Raw genomic sequence first — 22,050 nt, forward strand, 5'->3', positions numbered from 1 at the left:
TAGTTGAGGGTGACCAGGCCGGCGGCGGGGGGCAGTTAGGGGCAACCAGGCCAGCAGGCAGAGGTGGTTAGGGGTGATCAGGCTGGCAGGGGGGTGGCAGGGGTGATCAGGCAGGCAGGCAGGTGAGCGGTTAGAAGCTAGCGGTCCCGGATTTCGAGAGGGATATCTGACAGCCGGTTTAGGCCCGATCCCGGGACATCCCCCGAGGGGTCCCGGATTGGAGAGGGTGCAGGCTGGGCTGAGGGAACCCACCCCCCTGCACAAATTTCATGCACCAGGCCTCTAGTATATACATGTATCTTTAAGCACATAAAAAATAACCAATATTTGATGCTATTATTATAATGCTAGGTACATAAGTTTAAAATGTCTCATTTTCTTCAGCCCATTACATATATTCAATACATATTAACAATTAGTTGAAGACATAGGACAAAACCATAATCTAGATACTTAGAAAACTGAAAGGTCCCTTCACCACTTCAATCAAAATAATGTCCCTGCTCTGCAATTTATTGTATGTAAAACTAAGAAGACAGGGACATCTTTTCTATGATTTACCAGTTTTTATAGAAGAAAACCTGTTCCCACAGGAAAACATGTAAAACAAAGGTGCCCTTCTGAAAACCAATGCCTCTCAGAGCGCTCCAGGGAATCCTCAGGAAATATATTAGGAATGAACATTAGAAAGACAGAAACCAATGATCAAATAAGCTTTTCATATCCAAATCTCCAAAAGACCATTTATATATTTAAATTTTTTTAGCCGATCTTAAGAGAAAACACACATATTTTGACAGTTGACAATAATGACCACATACCTTGGATTAAATTTTGCTTCTTCCATCATTTTTTTGAAATCTTCCTTGGCTTGCATTATTTTGTTTTTCTTTTCCCTGCGTTCTTCCTCTGCCCTAGTCTTTACATACTGATCAAATACCTATCACAAAAATAAACCAATTTGACAAGTTAGTCTTTCATATAGGTAATTTAACTACCAAACTATGGAATCTATTAAAAAAAAACCAACACACTAAGTCCCTATCTAGTCCAATCTATAGTAAGAAAATATAGGTGACACAATTATATGCAGATTATCTCTAGCAAGTCTCATTTTAAAGCTTCAGCTGACATGACAGTATTACAGTAGCATACAGCCCTCTGCTTAGGCTTCCAGAATAGAATAAAGCTAAAAGCCCCTTTAATTTTCATTTTCCCTGATTACAAATTGAATACATGTTTATTAAAAAATTTCAAGCAATTTAGAAATGTTTAAGAGAAATAACAATCCTCCCAAATCCCTTCTAGATAAAACATTAACAGTATGGAATCCATAGTTTAATTTTATATCTGTGCTTCTCTTTAAGATATAATTTTCACCAAAATAACCATGCTTTACATCTACTGCATATTTTCCCCATTTAATAATGTATAGTCAAGTATAAACTGAATATACACATCTATTTCCTGCCTTTTACAAATACTAATAAAATGACAGTAGAGGAATTCCTTTTTTAAAGTCACAAGAACAGGAAAATGGCAAAAACGCTGGAAGTTGAAAAATGGACAAGTGGTACAGGATTTGGCAGACAGAAGAAAGCAGACCCTAAACCAGTAGTCAAGAAAACAAAGGAATTAACGAAAAACAATTTCTCTTAAAGACCAAGAATTTACCAACTTTGATTAAAGTCACTAGATACTCAAAAGAAAAACAGGAAATAGTTTTTTAAGTTCTTAGTTTATTAATCCTCTCATGAAAAAAGTACACAATCACCACAGATAAAGCCACTGAATAATCTTTGCTCCTTCTTGTCCCTTCTCCAGCTCACTTTTTGCAGCACCAACATTGGCCTTTGCCGCCCCCGACTTCCTCCATTCTGTTCTTGCATTCCTTTCTGTTTTCTTGAGGTCTTCTTCTCATACAGTTCCATGTCTTACAAGTCTATGTTTGGGTTCATTTTTCTTTGCATAATTCAAGGAATCATAAATCATGACAAAGCCAGTTATCTTCCTACCACCAAAATGGGTTCTAAATCCACACACACAGATGACATCTGGTGTGGTCTTACATATTTTGGCTAGTTTTTCCTGAATTTCTGTCTTGGGTACCGTTGTCATCCCCAGGTGAAGGATGTCAATGATGATTTGTTTCTGCTAAAGTAGTCTGTCATGAACTTCTTGGTTCGGATACTTACTGTGTCGTTGATGATGAGGCCAATCTTCAAGCAGCCAGGGAGGAAAAAGGAACTTTTTTTTTAAAGAGAATCCTCACAGCTCAGGAATTAGTGGTACCAGACACACATGGAAGTGAGAGTGGGGGTACCGCCACAATAAGGCTATTTAGGAGGTGGTACAATCACTAGGCCCCCCAACTCACCAAGTTTACGTTATCTGGGGGCACTGCCACTACTGAACTTCAGTAAAAGGCAAGTGCTTACTCCTAGGGCAATATAAGCAAAAGAAATCAATCTCACTCTCTCTCTCCCCTGCCCTTCTCCCTCCCTCCCACTCTACTTAAAATCAAGGGAAAAATATCTTCAGGGTGAGGATTAACTAAAAAAAAAAATCCAGTCAAAAGAAGGAAGCATTTCCCTGAGTTCTGTGAGTTGTTATGGCAAATTAACAAACCTGAAGAGAGGGTCATGGGAACCCCTGAAATGCAGCCAAGATAAAGAGGAATGTGGGTAAGCTGGGGACCTACTACTTGCGTCTGGTGTCTTGTGGGACTGAGACCTTAATCTGTAAGATCTGATGCTAACTCCTCGTAGACAGTGTCAGAATTCAACTTAACTGCAGGACACCAAGCTGGTGCTGGAGAACTGGTTGGTTCAGGGAAAAAATGTACACATTTGATGTCCAAGTACTCAGTGTATAGGGGAATCGTTTTTCCTTTTTAATAGATCTCCATTATTTGATTCTTACATCAATGTAACACAATTTATAATTTGATACTGATTCGGTAAAGAGTGGCCTAGATGGACAGTTGACAATGAGTAATTATACTGGTAATGTATTACCATATTGTAACACTGTCACTCTTATGCAACTCTGAACAATAATGCACTATATGAAAATACTTTCATTTTAAATTTTGAAATGTTAGCATAACTTCTCCCTAAACCCGAGCTTAACATCCTGTACAGAAATGATCTGGTTATTTTCGAAAAATGTCACACATTTTAATCTGTCAAAACAAAACTGTGCCTGATCCAAGGTGGGGGGAAATGGATGGAAAGAGACTTTGCTTGGGGTGGATGGGCGCACGATGCATCGTGCAGATGTTTTGTTGAGTTGTACACGTGAAACCTGTATGGTTTTGTGAACCAACGTCACCCCAATAAATTCAATAAAAAATAAGATTAAATTAAAAAAATCATAAGTTAAAATTGTGGTAATAATTACATAAAACACGTCTTTTACAATGATGTGTATATATGTCTATAGATAACTAAAAAGGACAAAACTGAAAGAGATGTAATTTACATTGAGGCATTTTTAATGAAATTGTTAGGTTTTTCAAATCAAAGCACAAATTTGAGATATGAAGTTATCACATGCAAGTATGTAATCTAGGACTTAATTGGCTACTCCTTGATTTTATACTCCCAAGAGAATTATTTCACACAAAGTACTGAAAAATATATATATTGAATTCAAATGTTAACTTCTCCTTTCTCTCATTTCTTACATTCCAGTTGTAAGAAAAAAATTCTAAGAGGAGTTTTTATATAAAATAGAATAGTGCTTGCCCTGGCCGGTGGCTCAGTTGGTTGAAGCGTGATCCCGTGCACCGAACAATATGCACTATTGTGGGTTTGATTCACAGTCAGGGCACATGCCTGGGTTGCAGATTCGATCTCCACCAAGGTGCGTGCAGGAGACAACTAATCAGTGTTTCTCTCACGCATTGAAGTGGTTCTCTCTCCCTTCCTCTCTCTCTAGAATCGATAAGAATATATCCTTGGGTGAGGAGGAAAGAAAGAAAGAAAGGGAAGGAAGGGAGGGAAGGGAGGGAAGGGAGGGAAGGGAGGGAAGGGAGGGAAGGGAGGGAAGGGAGGGAAGGGAGGGAAGGGAGGGAAGGGAGGGAAGGGAGGGAAGGGAGGGAAGGGAGGGAAGGGAGGGAAGGGAGGAAGGAAGGAAGGAAGGAAGGAAGGAAGGAAGGAAGGAAGGAAGGAAGGAAAGAAAAGAATGCTTAATACTTTTTCTCTTCTTAAGTGTAACTCCACTAAAGAGGTAACACCATCAACTTACAAAATATTTCCAAACATGAGACTATGTACTTGTAATTTCACTTACTCAGAAACTAACACTCAGTGCTATAAATAATCTCAAGTCATAAAAATTTTGAAGTTTTCAAGGATATTTACGTTAAGCATTATTCTAGGACAGTGGTTCTCAACCTGTGGGTCGCGACCCCTTAGGGGTCGAACGACCCTTTCACAGGGGTCGCCTAAGACCATAGGAAAACACATATATAATTACATATTGTTTTTGTGATTAATCACTATGCTTTAATTATGTTCAATTTGTAACAATGAAATTGAGGGTCACCACAACATGAGGACCTGTATTAAAGGGTCGCGGCATTAGGAAGGTTGAGAACCACTGTTCTAGGAACTACATTTAGAGCAATGCACAAGACCACATTCCACCTCTCACAAAATTTATATTCTGCAGAAGCAAGAGACAGATGATAATTTTAGACAATAAGAGCTATACATACTATGACAATAGTAAAGAAGGCAAAGAGATGGGTTGATCAGAAGGCATTTGGACAAGTACCTACATGAAAAATCTGGGGTAAAAAATTTCTAGGCAGAGGGAATAGAAAGTACCAGAATGTACCTAACTGGCCTGTTCAAGGCATATCAAGGCCAACGTGGCTAGAATGAATACATTTAAGAAAAGAGCTTCAAGAAGTGTGCAGGCATAAGTGTATGTAGAAGCTTATAGGCCATGATAAAGTTTCATTTTATGCTAAACAAAGTGGAAGCATAGCACAGATTTTAAGCAAAACAATACTGCCTTAATTTGTTGCTTAAACTTCAAAAGTTGCCTGGCTGCTGTGTGGAAAAAGAACTTGACTTCGGAGGAGCAAAAAGGGAAGGCAGCAAGGAGCTCAATGAGGGGCTACACAATGATGAAAGTTGACCATGGCGGTGGCTTGGATTAGGGTATTAAGCACTTGGAGTTAGATGAGTTTATGGAGGTAGATTTGCTGATAGACTTGAAATGTACACTGGGTCTCAAGTAAAGAATTAAGGTTGATTTACAAATTTAACAATTAGGGTTTTGATAGGGCCATAACTCAGGTGGGAATGAGACCATCACACACTAATCGATTGTGTTTTGTTTTAATTTTTTTAAAGACTACTGTGCTTGAAATGCAGATAATGCAAATATATTTAGAAAGCCATGTCTTTCTATTACAAGCACACTGTAATATGTCTGGCACACTGTAATTTTCTTCTTTTCATAAAAAGTCTACAACTAGACCTACATACAGAATGACACAAAATGTGTATAGAATTATTCCAACCATTAAGATATAAATATGGCCAAAACCGGTTTGGCTCAGTGGATAGAGCGTCGGCCTGCGGACTGAAAGGTCCCAGGTTCAATTCCGGTCAAGGGCATGTACCTGGGTTGCGGGCACATCCCCAGTAGGAGATGTGCAGGAGGCAGCTGATCGATGTTTCTCTCTCATCGATGTTTCTAACTCTCTGTCTCTCTCCCTTCCTCTCTGTAAAAAATCAATAAAATATATTTTAAAAAAAGTGGTTCAATATACTCACCACTTTAGAGAAATCAGTGTCGGGGTAATCCAGGTAATTCAGAAATTATAGAAATTGGAAGTGTGCAATACTTTAGACGAAGAAGAAATCACCCTGAGATGATGTGTTACTGAATCATCACGGGTTAAGTGGCAATGGAGCGTCCATCTTAAGAGATGCCACTCAGATGTGAACTTGGTGTGTATAGTGTGTGTAAGACATAAACATGCCTCCAAGTATTTTCTGTTCAGAAGACACACACACACACACATGTATTAGTATGTACCTGCCAGGAAGGCTATAAACCAAAGTGTTCAAAGCTGATCCTGCCTGTTAGGTAGAACTTTAAGTGGTCATTTTTCCCTTTTCTTCATCTATAGTTTGCTATTTTTCTACTCCAAATTTGCATCATTTATCTAATAAATTAATAAATGCATTTGAAATGAATTTTGAAACCTTCTTAGATATAACCTCAGTTTGTATGAGGCATAAGGATAAAATGTTCATGAGGCAATAGCTACATCCATAAGGGCAAAAATATCCAAGTACTTCTAAGGTAGAAATGTCCACACAGAGAAAGGATGACTGTGTTATAAGATATGAGACTGTGTTTTTTTTAAAGCACTGCGTTAGGAAAAGGAAAGAAAAAAGATGATACATTATTCCTTACAATTTAAAATTTATACTTATAAGTGATATACACTTTTAAAATAATGTTATTTTCCTTTTACCTGTTTTCGTTCTTTAGGGTTGAGAAGTAAGTATCGAGGATCAAAAACTATCTTGTGCAACTCCTTCTCCCATGTTGAAAAAGCAGACACCTTTAACATAAAAAATGTATTGCCCTTCATAAGTAAGTTGGCTCTAAAAACATAAAGGTCATATAATTTTGCTTGAAATCTACAGGACATCTGCTTAAAAAGGAGACATAATAAAAAGCACCCTGAATTTTCCATCACTAATAAATGACAAGCAGTGGGAGGTGAGTAATAGCAAATTTCCACACTAATTGGCTCTGAACATTTCTATATTATATAAAAATAAGACACACCTAATTATTCATTAACATAGCCACTACTGTGTGACATTTTAAAATCAGTACATCAGAAAACGCCTTGAAGATCTGTATTTTGATTTCCCTAGTTTGCTCCAATCTTGTGAACAACATTGTGATTTAAAACTGCACAATTTTAGTTATTCAAATGAGTCTGAATATAACCAAAAGAAATTCCTTCTCAATTAAGGTTCATTAATAATAAGATCATAAAGTAACAGTTCTCCTTTAACCAAAAGCCATTATGAAGATATTAAAGGAAGAATCGTATATACTTTACCTATCCTGAGTAGTCCGCCATTCTGCAATGTTAATACTCGTCTTAAATTACTCACCAAAATTTAATGACTCAATAAATGTTAAATATCATTTGTACTTAAAAGAATAGTAAGTAGCATTAAGTTAAACATTATATAATTAGCCAAGAAAATGGCTGAGTGAAAAGATACAGTAATTTGATAGGCTTCCCTCTCCCCCCCCCACAACATGAGCACTAACCTTAGATTTGACCTTTTAGCAAGACATATTTATATTACTTATACAAAACAGAAATATCTCCCCCAAAGATTGTTTTCTGACCCCTCTTTCTAGCAGCATGTCCTTGAACTGCTTCATTCGGGCCTCCAGAGGGACAATGGCCCTTTCTCGGGCAGCTTTAATTTCAGCTTCCATTGCAGCTTCTTTGTCTGAATCAATGTCTTTATTATCGTCTCTCCTATAAAAAATAAAAGATAAGGCATCAACTGACAAAATATTAATAAGAAATCTTACTAAAATCTTAAAATAGATGGAATGTTCAAGACTCACTACTGAAGAGCATATTTTTGGCAAAAACAAATTATATTGAGGGTATCTAATGAACTCTAAGGGATAAGCAACTTTCATTTTAATAATAAAGTTACAATAAGCTTCTAATGTTACAATGGCTACATTGTAAGAGAATATATATATACTTTTGCTCTCCCTGACACTAGTTGATATACAAAATTAACTACCTTACTTAAAAAAACAAAAAAACCACTTATCTCACATTGCAGTCAAACTCTATGTGTTAGAATTAAACAGCACAGAATATAACTTTTAGTTCTTGAAATGATATAGAAAAAAATAGCATTTTCTAAAATGTTTTATGTTATAAATGCATAAAATATTTTTTAAATCTAATAAGAGTTGGTATAAGTCTTAGTAATCTCAAATTTATTATGAAAATATCTGCAAACTTGGCCAAGTGGATATGTGAGATGTATACCTTACCTACCTGACATTTTTTTTTACTCACTTTCTGGGTGATAAGTTGAGATTTAAGTTGAAGAACAGGTCCCAGAGAGCAACATAGGCCCAGGAGTAGTTAGGTGGAATTAGAACTGTTCATCAATGACTAAACTACTTGTTCCTCCAAAAATGCACCTCAGGGCTAAGGGCAACCCTGCTGCTGAATGGTACTCAAGGGAGATTGTGAACATGAAATCCAGTCACCTCTCAAACATCTGCACTATGAAGAAGGCCCGTTCATGTGAATAATAAAAAAAAAATTAAGTAATTCAATAGTAGTTGGGTGTGTTTGAGCAGATCTTCCTTCTTAAATATGATCTGCTAAATATAAAAATAATGGTTCAGATTCCCTACAGAAACTTAAGGGAATTAGGAAAACAGAACATCAGAAAATTCAAAAGTGAAGGTAGCCCAGGAAATTTAAATGAAACTAAGGCTAACCCTCAAATATGGTAAGGGAGAGGTAATTAACAACTTAGGGAATGAATCAAAAGATATAGAAGACATAATCCATGACCTGCAGGAACTTAGCGAGATAGTCTGTGACCTAAGATATGCACAAAACAAACAGGTAAAAGCAATTTGCCAAACAATATACCCTCTTACAATAATTTATTTATGAACTATTTAAATAGAGTTAAAAGACATCCAAGAAATATAACTAATGAAAACAACCTTTACAGAATTACTAAATGAAAATGTCACAATACAAACTATCACTATCTATCTCAATAAAAGAAATAAAGAGAAACTAAGCCAGGAAAAAGAGGCTTTTAGCTTTGTACCTAAATAGAGAAGCTCGGGCAATCCACATAAAGGACTTCTTTGACATTCTCCTGATAAAAGCAGTTAAAAACCTTACAGAGTTGTCTATAAGAACAAACAATTAAAAACAACCTAAAAGTTTAACATTGCAGGAATATCCGAAATTACGGTACATAAACAGAATGAATACAGTCATTTATAATAACTAAGAAAACAAATGTCTTACTCTAGATTAAAAAAAATACAAAATCAGTTAATTACAACTAATAAAAATACTTATACATTTGGTCAAGAACTAAAAAGTCAACTGAAAAATGTATGGTTGATTATGAGTGACTCTCTTTAATATTTTAATTTCTTTAATGTTGTTGCCAATAAAGACATTAAAAAAAACACAACACACACACACACCCTTGATAGGGCCTGCCTTACTGTTTTGTTTTGTTTTTTCTGCCATAATTTGGCTGCATTCAATCTGTCCTTTTCAGATAAGGACTACGATAAACTAGTCCCTAATGCCCTCAAATTTTCCTTTTTGCTGCTAATGGTCCCATCCCCCCACCCCACCCACACACAAACACCCTCTATCCCACCCTTCTTTCTACTCCTTATAATAGTAACATTCATATTTTATCCAACGCCAGAGCATTGGCCAAGCTAATACTTCTACTTAATAGCACTCTCTTCCTTTCAGAACACTTTCTAAGCTCCTAGGTTCCCTCTTTACCAGGACTAGGACTAGGGAAGTGACAAGTATGTAAAAAGAGAGAGAAGTCTGTGTCTGCATTTATGAGATTCCTGGAATGGTGTCTGTTGGGGTCTATTTTAGGGAGGAAGTATTTTTTTAATAAAACACAGGCCTAATGAATATCTGAAAATAACTTATCAACTAATTCCTAAAATGTCATTTGGCTTCATAAATGTGTATTTGAATAACCAAATCTTTTGCAAATCTAATAACAGAAGGACACACACCATTTCTACATTCTATAGCAAAGCCTTTTGGCTTAAGACACAATCACTTCTGTCAACATATACACATTACCTGTCCCCAATCACGAACTGAATGTGGCCTAATCAACTTTTAAAAGCTACAATCTACCTGAATTACATAAACTGTAAGTATTACTTACTTCCGTTTTTTGGCTTTAACTGGTTCATCTTCATTAAGTTCTTCCATTAATTCTTGTTCTTCCTTAACTGTAGGGTAAAATTTAATTAACCTCTGTCAGAATACAAATAAGCAAGCAACAATTGAAATGTTTAAGTGTGACTCCTCCTGCTAGCCACTACCAAATACTTGCTGTAACAGTTATTACAAAGAAGCTGCAATTGACAGTTCACTTACTTGCACTCATAGAGAACTGCCACTTTTGGATGGACAGCATAGTCGGGGTTGGATGCCCTGGCAAAAGTATTTCAAATATTAAGAAAAATAGTTATATGCATATATTACACAACCTACTTTTATAAAATTACTGTTTATATAAAATATCCATCCCATGATATGCACTCCTTTGTAAAACACTAAACAAAGCATGGTAATTCTATGCCTCCTCTATTAATCCCCCCTTTACATTAAATATTCACTTCATTTTGAAATGATTCTTTGATGCACATATCTATAATAATAAAAGCGTAATATGCTAATTAGACCAGACGTTCTTCTGGACGTCCTTCCTTCCGGACAAAGCCACAAGAGGTGGGGGCTGAGGCAGAGGCGGCAAGAGGGCCCCGGCACTGGGGCCAAGCCCTTGCATGAATTCCATGCATCGGGCCTCTAGTTTATTAAATAAATGGATTGAGTACTTGAAAACAGATTCAAAAAACTTTCTTGGCATGATTCAATACTATGGTGATAAAGTATTATCAATATCATAGCTATGCAGCAGATATTGCTGAAGGAGAAAAGCTGGTGCCTAGTATTTTTAGCACCGGGTAGGCCAAGTTTGACTGATTTAGAAATCAGTTATAAGCAGAAAATGTTAGTACCACATATACACAATCTATGAAGATTTCTACATCATCATAAATGACATATATTAGGGTTTGCTTCATCTGCAGTATGTATTAAATGATTCATTTATCATGCTTCTACATGACATGGGATTCTACACAAACACAATTACATCAATACAAGAGCAAACTACTGATGAAAAATATGCAACAAAAATTATTTACAAATATTTGTCTTCATTATATATACTAAAATGCTACCTAAATATGAGGTAGATTAAAGATAATCTCTTAATAAGGTTTATGTGTCTCTATATTCTCAGGCATAAGCCTTACCCTTCCCTAAATTTCACCTACTGAAAAAGACAGATAACCTCTTTTTTTTTTTTTTAATATTTTATTGATTTTTTACAGAGAGGAAGGGAGAGAGATAGAGAGTTAGAAACATCGATGAGAGAGAAACATCGATCAGCTGCCTCCTGCACACTCCCTACTGGAGATGTGCCCGCAACCAAGGTACATGCCCTTGACCGGAATCGAACCTGGGACCTTTCAGTCCACAGGCCGATGCTCTATCCACTGAGCCAAACCGGTTACGGCGACAGATAACCTCTTGTATGTTCACAAAATCTTGTGTTTTTGCATTCTACAAAAATTTAGTAAACATATTTTTAAAATAGAGTTTTGATTATTTCAGAAAATATATTGCTAGTCACAAAAGGTGCTTTTTAAAAGGTTCACTGAAGATTGTTTTAGTATTACTAGCAAATATGGAACAACATCAGTGGTACCAACCCATCCTGTACTAAATGAAATCCTGACAAGGACAAGAAGGAAAAAACTACATATAAATAGTTTACAAAAAAATAATTTAACCCAAAATCTCTATTTTTTATATCTCTATCACTGAACTCAAACTAGCATAGCAATCTAATTTCCACTTCTCAAGTTTCTTATGTTCCTTGAAAACAGAACAATTTTCTAAACATCCTCAACATTTTCTGTTGAAATATTAAACAATGCTAACATTCTGTGATAAATTCCTAAATTAAAACTTACTTAGCTTCCTCAATTCTTCCATTCCTCTTTTATGAGGGGGCTCCTGAATAATTTTGTCAACATCCGCTCTTCCAATGAGATCATCAGGTCGGTCCCACATAGAAAGACGGGTGGTAGGATTATAAAAGAAGACCCGCTCGTCACCAGTCCAAACAACACACCTAATAAGTGATTCAAACATAATGACCTTAGGTTATGGAACACATGTTATAGGTAGGTCTTTCACTGTCATCCTGGCAAAAGGGATGGTGGTGGTGGAGGGGAAGGACATGTTTATATTACTAATAGTTATTTATAGGGAACCAAATATGGCTTTTAGAAGAGAATTGACTAAGGTTAAAACAGTAGTTTCATATATTGAGAAAACCAGGAAAAGCAAAGCAATTTGTGATCAGCTTAAAATGCTCAGACACTTGGTCTGGCACACTCAAATTGAGAATGCTACATTTTAAACTATCACAAAGGATGTGTTTCATGGCAACAATAATGCAATTAAGCATTCTAAAGCTAACCAACATACCATAGGACCATAGCTTTACATAATACTTCTTAATATTTCTTACCAAACCAGAATTACTCAAATGTAACCTACTATGAAGCCTTTATATCTGATTTCATCTAGTATAAAAAATAAAGTACTGACTGAGCTATGGCACTGTAGCCCACTGCAGCTCACTGTTCCTGTTAATTACAACCAGACACTCAGACAAAATAGGAAAAAAACAACAATTACATGAGGACCCTGTAAAGTTAAAAAAAAGTATAGAGGAGTCAAAATTTAGAGAAACAACTGCAAGGATATAAACCTCCCATTTCTCCTCCCTCAAACCTCTGCCCTGAGGGTGGCTCCTAGTCACACAGTGGCATGATGACAGTAGCACAGGCAGCTGAAACTCCAATAGAAACCAGGTCTTTTTGGCCAGACAATCAAGTTAATCAACAGCTGCCAAACCCAAGGTGACCTAGATGTTGAAATTATCAGACAACGTCTCTATTGTTGAAATAATCAGACAAAGGCTTTAAAGCAGCAATTATAATAATTAGGTTTTATGACATAAAGAAAAACTTGAAAAGATAGGCGTTCTCAGCACAGAAATAGAAAATATTAAAAAAAAGAAAGAAAAATGAAAAATACAACTGAAATTAAATTTCTCTGGATGGTGATAATAGAGGAAATGCTCGGTCAACCAGAAGACAGACAAATAATTATCCCATCTGAAGACCGGGGTGATTATGTCAAAATACCTAATATACAGCACAACCAGAAACTCAAGATCCCAAAAGGAGAGACGGATACTGGGTAGAAAAAATTTGAAGGCATAATGGCAAAAAAAAAAACAACAAAAAACAAAAACCCAACTCTCCAAATTTGGTAAAAGACATTAATATTAAAGGTCAGTGAATTTATGGAAAAATTTTTGAGCATTCCCAGACCCAAAATTCAAGATACACACAATGTCTTTACTTTGTTCGCCAGAAGCAAAACCCTTAATTACATCCAGTTTTATGCTGTGGCACACCCTTATGAGCTCTCTTGGGTGTCTTTTCTGACACCTTAGGACACATCCTGCTAACAGACGCATAAAACAAATCCTACAGATGCTCACAGACGCACAGTTGAAAGCTATGGCAGCTTGATGCTGAGATGGTGACTGTATTTCCCAGGGAAAGAACTTGGTGAGGTCATTCTAGCTGCTGGAAAACAAATGCTGAACACAATTTTTGCTTTTCGCCTTTTTTCTTTAAAAAACGAAAATCCTCTTTGGATTTCTTTTAGTTAGTGAAAACAGGTACTAATGTAGGTCTTTTCTAAAAGCGAAATGCATAAGATGAACTTTAAAAAAGTAAAAAATACCTATATTCAGATAGATTGTAAAAGCAGTAAAAACATATAGTTGCTTTTTGGTGGGTGGGAAAGGGAATGGAATGCTTCAAAGCGTCCCAGGTTCGATTCCCAGTCAAGGCATATAATCAGGGAGGGTATAAGTTCAAACCAGGGTGCGGATTCGATCCCAGGTCAGGGCACATACAGGAGGCAACCAGTCAATGTTTCCCTCTCACATCGATGTTTCTCCCTCTCTCCCGTTTTTTCCCTCTCGCCCTCCTTCCTTCCCCCCTCCCTCTCTAAAAAATAAATAAATAAATAAACCTATAAATAAATAAATATATGTATCTTCCATCTGTGTCTACCAAAGAGATCACAAAATAATGACTAATTCAGTAAAATAACATCTCTAAATTCCACAATGAGGCCTATTAATGCCACTTCCCACAAAAAGAAACCAGTGCTCCTTGGAGAAATGGCTAAATCTAGATCTGAGACAGGAAATATATGAGATAAGCCGGGAACATCTTGTAAGAGCAGAAAGCAAGGAAGGTATCAAAGACAGGGTTATAACAAAACTAAACAAAAAAACCTCAAGAGTCCATCTTAAGAGGCTTCACCTAACCAAAGATGAAACTGTACATCAACAAGGATAATAATTGCAATAGATAGAAACATAAAATATATTTAAATCTATGAATTTGTAATACTCAAACCAACTCATTATTCTGAAACTGGCATATCCTTTCTTTCCTATGCAATTTGTTAAGGGGAAGCATCTCTTAAGTATTCCAGTTAATACCTGGAAAAAGAATGATAGAAACACATTACCACCACTTACTGATTTAGTGGATCTAGGCCAGGTTTTGCAATTCAGCACCACTGGCATTTTGGGCCAAATAATTCCTTCTTGTAGGGCGCTGTCCTGTGCATGGCAGAATGTTTAAGAAGTATCCCTGGCCTCTACCCACTAGATGTTACTAGTAACTGCTATTAATGCCTTCCAAGTTATGACAAGCAAATATGACTCTAGACATTACCAAACATCCACTGATGGGGGGATGGGAAGGAGGGAGTGGCAAAGTTGCTCCTCATTGAAAACTACTTATCTAGGCAACAAATAATCAGTAATGACTGGTAACATCACACAAAGAAACACCTAGATGCACCCTGAGGAAAAGGCACATCATCACTTACGAACTAGTCTTGCCAAAAGGATCAAACCTGAATCTGATCACATCTCTGCATCTGCTTGCTAGTTTGTAGAAAATTCAGAAATGGAGAACTCTAACAGCATATAGATGCAAATACAAAATCCAAACTGTAGGACTCTATAGAACAAACATGTTTATTTTTTTTACAACAAAAACAAGGAGAAAAAAGCAAAATAAACAAGTTGAAGGGGAAGCTACAGATTATAAGTCAACTTGCTGCAATGTGGGGACTATACTGTATATGGATTAAGTTGCAGCAGGAACAGGAGAGAAAGCACTGATGTGGGGAGATAAAGAAAAGGGAGAACCAGCTCTAGCAGGTTTGGGTCAGTGGATAGAGCATCGGCCTGCAGACTGAAGGGTCCTGGGTTCAATTCCTGTCAAGGGCATGTACCTCAGTTGCAGGCTCCCAGCCCTAATTGGGGGCATGTGGGAGGCAATCAATCAATGTGTCTCTCTTACATTTTACAGTGGGTCTTTCTCTGTCTCTCCCTCTCCCTTCCACTCTCTTTCTAAAAAAAAAAAAAAAAATCCTCTGGTGAGGATTAAAAAAATATAAAAAGAAAAGGGAAAACCAATAAAAATCTATTTTAATAAATAAATACTTTCTAATTAAACCAAGTACATACCATGGAGTACCAGGAATAGGGGTAGTAGCTACTGGCTTTGCCTTCTGGGCAGCCTTTTCTTCTTCAGTCATCTCTTCTTCTTTGGGCTCCTATGGGAAATGATATTACTCCCACTTTATTAATACCATAAAAGTTTACTAGAATGTTCCAAAAATACAAGTATCTGCAAATACCTCAAAGTGCAACCAACAGGAGGTTTGCTACTAGCACAGGAAGGGGAGACTAAGTAGAAATATTTAATAATGTCCTAAATCCTGGCCCTCTAGACACAGGCAAATTCCAGTAGAGCAGACCCTGGCAAGAGCAGATGGTCCTATCTCACAGATTAACTAACCATCTGCTGGAAGCAGTAATGGGGAATACAGTATACAAAATGAAAGGAGACCTCTTCATTTAAGGTCATTTCCTTTTTTGGCTAACTTCCTTACTAATAAAACATGACTACCATTGCTCCCTCACCAAATAAAGAAAGTTTCTAAAAACCAGAGCTCTTTTAATGCTGTATGGAGACCATCCCATGCCAGGACAGATGAAATATAATGAACATTCCTCAAATATGAATTTGTACTTATAACTTTAACACATGCCAGTCTGTAAGTCAGAAGGTTGGATATCAGGTCCAAGCTCTGGTCTAAGGCCCTTTCTTTCTACAGGCCTTGATTTACTATAAGTAGTAGTTTAATGAAACTTTCAAAGGAAAAACTGAATGAGAAACTTCAAAGAACACTAAAATTTTTTAAATCAAATGTATAACAATTACCTAAAACTATTTCAAATGATTCTTCAGTTACAAGTAACTTGTACCCAACAATCAATGTCAGCTGCCATGCTAACAGGTTGTGGCCCTTTACCTCTTTTATCTCTTTTATTGGCTCTTCTTTAGGATCCTCCTCCTCCGTTTCCATTGGCAAAGGTTCTTCAGAAGGTTCTTTAATTGGCTCTTTAATCTTCTCTTCTAATTTTTCTATTTAAAAAGTTAAGATAATGTCACGCCATGGTTTTGATGTAATTTTCCAAAAGCTTTCAGAGACTAAGCAGTTAAGATATTCCATACCTAGAAGTTACTAACCATAAAGATAAAATGTTCTTCCTTATAATATCATTAATTTGAATCTATTATAATGCTCAACTTCAAATACCTTGCTATGCCAATCAGGAAACTGTCACTAAAAAGAAGTACTGATTTCAGAGGGATATAAAGTCTTTCAGTTCATTCATACATCATTTGTAGCATTCATTTTGCTAAAAGGGACAAAATATTAAGATACTTAGGAACAGAAACAAACTTGCGGTATAGAAAATTATGAGTTTTCTTCATCCAAGACTTCAAGGGCCTAAATTTTTTTACCGCATTTCAGAATATATACAATACAAACATTCCTTCCTGATCAGTACTATCAATCTTAATAATGATATCAATAATTATACAACAAAATTATGCAATTCCTGATAATAGTAAAAATATGTATTTGTATGTAGGTATAATTTAATTTCTCCAGATGGAAAAATGATGGGACAAATATGTAGTAGATGAACTGTTTTTTAAGTAAAATAGATGTTTATTCAGTAAGAATAAATAATCCAACTATGCAATTAGAAAATCCCTCAAATGTGTTAGAAAGGAATTAACTCAGAATTTCAAATAGCCTTCTATTTATAATATTGTTTATATTATGTCTCACCAAGTCATTAAACTATACCTTTTTCTTTCAGTTCTTGGGGTTTTTCCCAGGTTGATTCTAATGTTCTATTATTATAATAATATGTCTTCCCATCTGCTGTTTTATATTCAGTCCACTCAGAAACAGCTGTTGCTCCAGCTAAGGTAGCAGGTGAAGCTGCAATAGCAACCTGGGGATGTATCATGGGTACAATAGGAGGGGCCATTCCTGGCAACACACCTAAAAGAAGAAGAAGAAAAAGTTAGACCCAAGTATCAAACTGCAATTCAAAATAAAACTTTAAAATGAGCTAAATCTTTCTATTAAATATTAATAAAAGAATGAGCCAGTTGGAATAAAAAAAAAATTCCCATAAAATGTGACTTAATTACTCAAATCGACTTCCCTGGTTTATTTCTAATGGCTAAATTCAATTAGATGCATATATTCAACCCAAGAAGTACCTTAAGAATAGTCAGAAATTTGAGTCACACCTATGATGAACTCTCAACATAATAAATTATAAAAATCATGGTACATTCTCTACTTATTAACAGAAATATATTTTATAAGTACTTCTCAAATTGTAATAAAATAAAGGCAATGAACATATTTACTGAGTATATGTCCTGAGACAAAATTATTTTCTAATTCTAAGGTATCTAAAAGGGTATGAATAAAATTCTCAGCTTAAAGTAAATTACTGAGTTTTATCAAATCTACTTTAAATATTAAGTGGTTAAGTCAAATATCCCTATAAACTGTCAGTCAGTTTAGACTTTTCCTTAAAAAAATAAAAAGTTTCTATTTTTTGAAAGGTAAGCCAGAATTTGTATTTTTACAAGATAGCTAAAAAAAGTTGACATTACATAAATAATATAATTAAGATTATGTGAATTAAAATAGAAAAATCCTCAAGTCCTATACTAGAATTTAGGTTTTGGGTAGTTATCTCCAATAACTTTAAAATGTAAATTTATACAATACACACAAATATTCACACACACACACACACGTACACACAAATACTCACTAGCATGCAAGCATAATCACATCACTTTACACATGGAAATGATTTTTTTATATTTAACTTAAAAACACACATCAAAAAACAAAATTAAATGTTATGAATATGAGAATGAAGTTGTTTACACTTATTATACAAATTAAGTGATCTGACCTTATTTGCTTTTGTGAACCAAAGAAGCTAATACTACAGGCAATTGGGAAAATCAAGTGTTGGCCAAATATGACAACTGCATTTATACTGCTCATTAAAAAGAAAAATATAAAAAAATCCACTCACTTGGGCAAAAATAAATAAATAAAAGGATAAACAACAACATTCACTACCATGCCAACTTACAGACAAAACAAACTAAGATGGTTTTAAAAATTACCGGTCTTGGTGGTAGCGACTGTCTTTACATACGGGCAGCTGACTATTTGCATCATTGCTACACCTGTAAAATGGATAAGCAAGCATATGTTGGAAAGCTGCCATTGTATGTCGGCTACCACTGGGATTCAGGAAAATAATTTACCACTACAATTTAGAATGCTATTTCCAAGAATGGAATAAAATTTCTTTTTGTTTGACATTTTGTGGGAAGTGGCGCCAAATCCAATGATAATTCTAAATTATAGCATCAATTACCTTTTTATCAACCAGCTGTGATAATATGTGAAGGAGTCTAGAGAGTTTAAATTCAACAAAGGAAAGCCCCTTCGTTACATATACATAACAGGTTCTCACTGGGACCTTTTCTCACAGGACATCAAACCCATGCTGCTGTTGCTTAGATACCAGTGAAAGGCAGATGCAGCATGACACTGACAAGACACTTTCTCTGCTGCTTCTATGTGGGAACTACATGCAGAAGCCGAGGCCTGGAGCATAACCATGCAGAATAGAAAAAGATAAGATAGGACAAAAAGGGTGGGAGGGAAAGAAAGAAAAAAGGATATGAGATGAATTCAAATATTCCACTATAAATAAAAGGGCAAAGATGAAGAGTAGGATAGCGTTCAACTAACGACAGAATACCCACGTTCCGTGCCTGCCCTATTCAATGCAATGGGCTTGGAACACTGTGAAGGCAGGCTAACAGGTCAAGGAAAAAACAGCCCTTTAATCTCATTAATAACTCCATGGGCTGTTTTGCTTCAGAAACCTCTATCACTTAAGCCAGCTAAAGACGTAGCACTTGTATTAAAGAATGGAAATTATGTACAGTTCTTAGAAGAATAAAGATTCATAATGCATTACGATGATGATATAAAAAGGGAATAAAAAGAAAAGCTGAAAAACTAAGGCTAATTGAGGACATTCAAAATTAAGAGTGAATTAAAAATACTTTTAAAGGAAAAAGCTAAAGGATAAAGTAAAAGGGAATTTAATTTTATTTTCTATTTGTTTTGCCTAAAAAAACTAAACCTAGTTTGGTACCAATAACATTTAAAATAACGAACTATTTTCTTTCCCTACTAAAGTACTGGAAAAGAAATTTCTCCTCATTCAGAGACAAAAATTAAACCCCTGGATTTGTATATAATGTACCTATGTTCACGCACACACACACAAAAATACTGCTAGTTTTTTAAAAAGTGCCTTTTTTTCTTTTTAACTATTTTAAATAAAGGACATTAAAGCTAAACTTTCTATTAACTCTGAGACTACAAAGAAAGCACTGATCATAAAAGCATGCTGAGTAAAGTTATATGTATAGTTTTATTTTCTGCTTAAAGAAAGCAATGGAAAAATTCACTTGGTAAAAAAAGTTACATGTATTAAGTTTAAATTAGTATAAATGCTGCCATCTGCAGGACCACTGAACCTATTAAGTCAGCACTAGAAATTCAAATCCCAAAATACAGGGTGGGGGGCAAAAGTAGATTTACAGTTGTAATACAAATAAGTAATACAATAATTAATAAATAATAATACAAGAATAAACTTTTGCATTCTCATAACTATAAACCTACTTTTGCCCTACTGTGTATATAAACTTCTCCTCAAAGACGGTTCTCCAAAACCAACCCCCCCCAAAGTAATTTTAACTATATGACTTAAACAGAAGAAAATAAAATCTCTTTGTATTTGTATTTAGGCATAAATGTCATTGTTAAATATCAATCGGGGCAACATATCACTCTTGTATTTGACTATCAATGTATAAACTACACTGAAAGGTCACGTGTTTCTTCTCATGCTAAAAGAGAAGGTTTTCTCTTTGGGTGATTATTATATGCATATCATGAAGACACAAAATAACCCCACATCTAAATTTTTAACCTTCTTTTAAAAGGAAGCATTGGCTGGGTAGCTCAGTAGAGCGACGTCCCAATACAGCAAGGTTGTGGGTTCAATCCCCAGTCAGGGTACATACAAGAAACAACCAATGAACATATATGTGGATGGGTGGAACGACAAATTGATGTTTCCCTCTATCTATCACTGGCTCTCCCTCCCTTCCCCTCTCTCTCTCTCTCTAAAAAAAAAAAAAAAAGAAAAGAAAAAGAAAATCAATTTTTTTAATCCATAAAAAGTAAAATAAAACAAAATAAAGGGAGAATCTGTTCAACTCAGATACACCTCTACCCTCAAGTTATGTTGTATTAGGAAATTAAAAATTCCACTTAGCATTTTGGATAATTCTCATGTCACTGACAATAAGTTTCTTAAAATTCCAAATAAGATTTTAGTCTTAGAGATAAAAATCCTAATCCAATTTACTATGCCCATTTCCATCTCTTATGCCAATATTTTCCCTAATTCTTCCCCTCTTTTTCTTCATCTTGTTTGACTATCCCTTCCTTATAATCATCCCCATTAGAACTACATTGCTATTTCAGCAGCATTTAAAGCTCCAAGATAAATTACATCCAAATCCCTCCTTTTCACCTTAATGCCAAATTAATATAATTCCTATTATATACAATGAGATAGATGTCATTGTACATAAAACCAAAGATCTGGAAAAGAGAAAAGCAAGTCTTTTCTTTTAAATATATTTTTATTGATTTCAGAGAGGAAGGGAGAGGAAAAGAGACAGAAATGTGGCAGCATCCTGCATACCCCCTACTAGGGATTGAGCCTGCTACCCAGGCATGTGCCCTGACTAGAAATCAAATTGTGACCCGATTCACAGATCGACACTTAACCACTAAGAAACACCAGCCAGGTAAGTCTTTTTCTTTTCTAGTAAAGTACCTTGGAGGAACAAATTAAAGGAAAAATGAGAAAATGAATGAACATTAATATAAAAGATGCCTTGTTATATAAATAAATATGAATAATACTTTCTATAGAACACTAGCTCCCTCTCCAAAGAATCTTGTTATCTTGAGCAAAATTTTACAGAGTAACTCAAATTCTCTTCCAATTGACCTACAAAATGTCATTAGTGTCTGCCATTTATTAAATGCCTTTTACTTACAAACTTCACAGGTACCACATTTGGTCAAATGGTCACCACCATCTGTTCTAACATTTGATGGGTAGGGTCAGAGAAAGACCATGACATCAAAATGGAACTGTAACTGGAAGAATTTTATTGTGACAAAAATTCCACTTTCTATAGAAATGAATTTTGCTATTCTGTACCTTTCACCTGGTGGTCCTATTAAAAACCTCTAAAACAAAATGAAAAGTCCTCTCATAGATGATAGCCTTTCAAATAATGTTATTATGCAACCTCTCAATCTTATCTCTACAGGATCAATAACCCCAGCTCTTAGACATCACTCAGAATCCAGGATCTGGTCTTATACTGTCCTTGACCCTAAAGAAGACCAAGATTGCACGATGTTATCAAGAATATCAAGCTATTCTCTATCAG

The 22,050-nt window shown here is 35.5% G+C and overlaps 1 protein-coding gene across 2 annotated transcripts in view; it reads right to left on the reverse strand.

Moving 5' to 3' along the window:
• The window catches only part of TCERG1 (transcription elongation regulator 1), a 58,685-nt gene that overhangs the window by 16,157 nt on the left and 20,478 nt on the right, over positions 1 to 22,050 (reverse strand). Inside the window, exons 7-16 of one of the 2 annotated variants that reach the window (XM_014533147.1) lie at positions 18,610 to 18,672; positions 17,249 to 17,449; positions 16,400 to 16,512; positions 15,549 to 15,637; positions 11,881 to 12,041; positions 10,214 to 10,270; positions 9,999 to 10,065; positions 7,408 to 7,543; positions 6,506 to 6,595; positions 822 to 940 (exon numbers count right to left, since the gene is read on the reverse strand). In XM_014533147.1, coding sequence (XP_014388633.1) covers positions 822 to 940; positions 6,506 to 6,595; positions 7,408 to 7,543; positions 9,999 to 10,065; positions 10,214 to 10,270; positions 11,881 to 12,041; positions 15,549 to 15,637; positions 16,400 to 16,512; positions 17,249 to 17,449; positions 18,610 to 18,672 — 1,096 coding nt within the window. The remainder of the gene's footprint in view (positions 1 to 821; positions 941 to 6,505; positions 6,596 to 7,407; positions 7,544 to 9,998; positions 10,066 to 10,213; positions 10,271 to 11,880; positions 12,042 to 15,548; positions 15,638 to 16,399; positions 16,513 to 17,248; positions 17,450 to 18,609; positions 18,673 to 22,050) is intronic. The other variant, XM_014533148.1, reaches the window with a different exon arrangement.

Source organism: Myotis brandtii, unplaced genomic scaffold (assembly GCF_000412655.1).
Source record: "Myotis brandtii unplaced genomic scaffold, ASM41265v1 scaffold95, whole genome shotgun sequence".
In the NCBI taxonomy this organism is placed as follows: domain Eukaryota; kingdom Metazoa; phylum Chordata; class Mammalia; order Chiroptera; family Vespertilionidae; genus Myotis; species Myotis brandtii.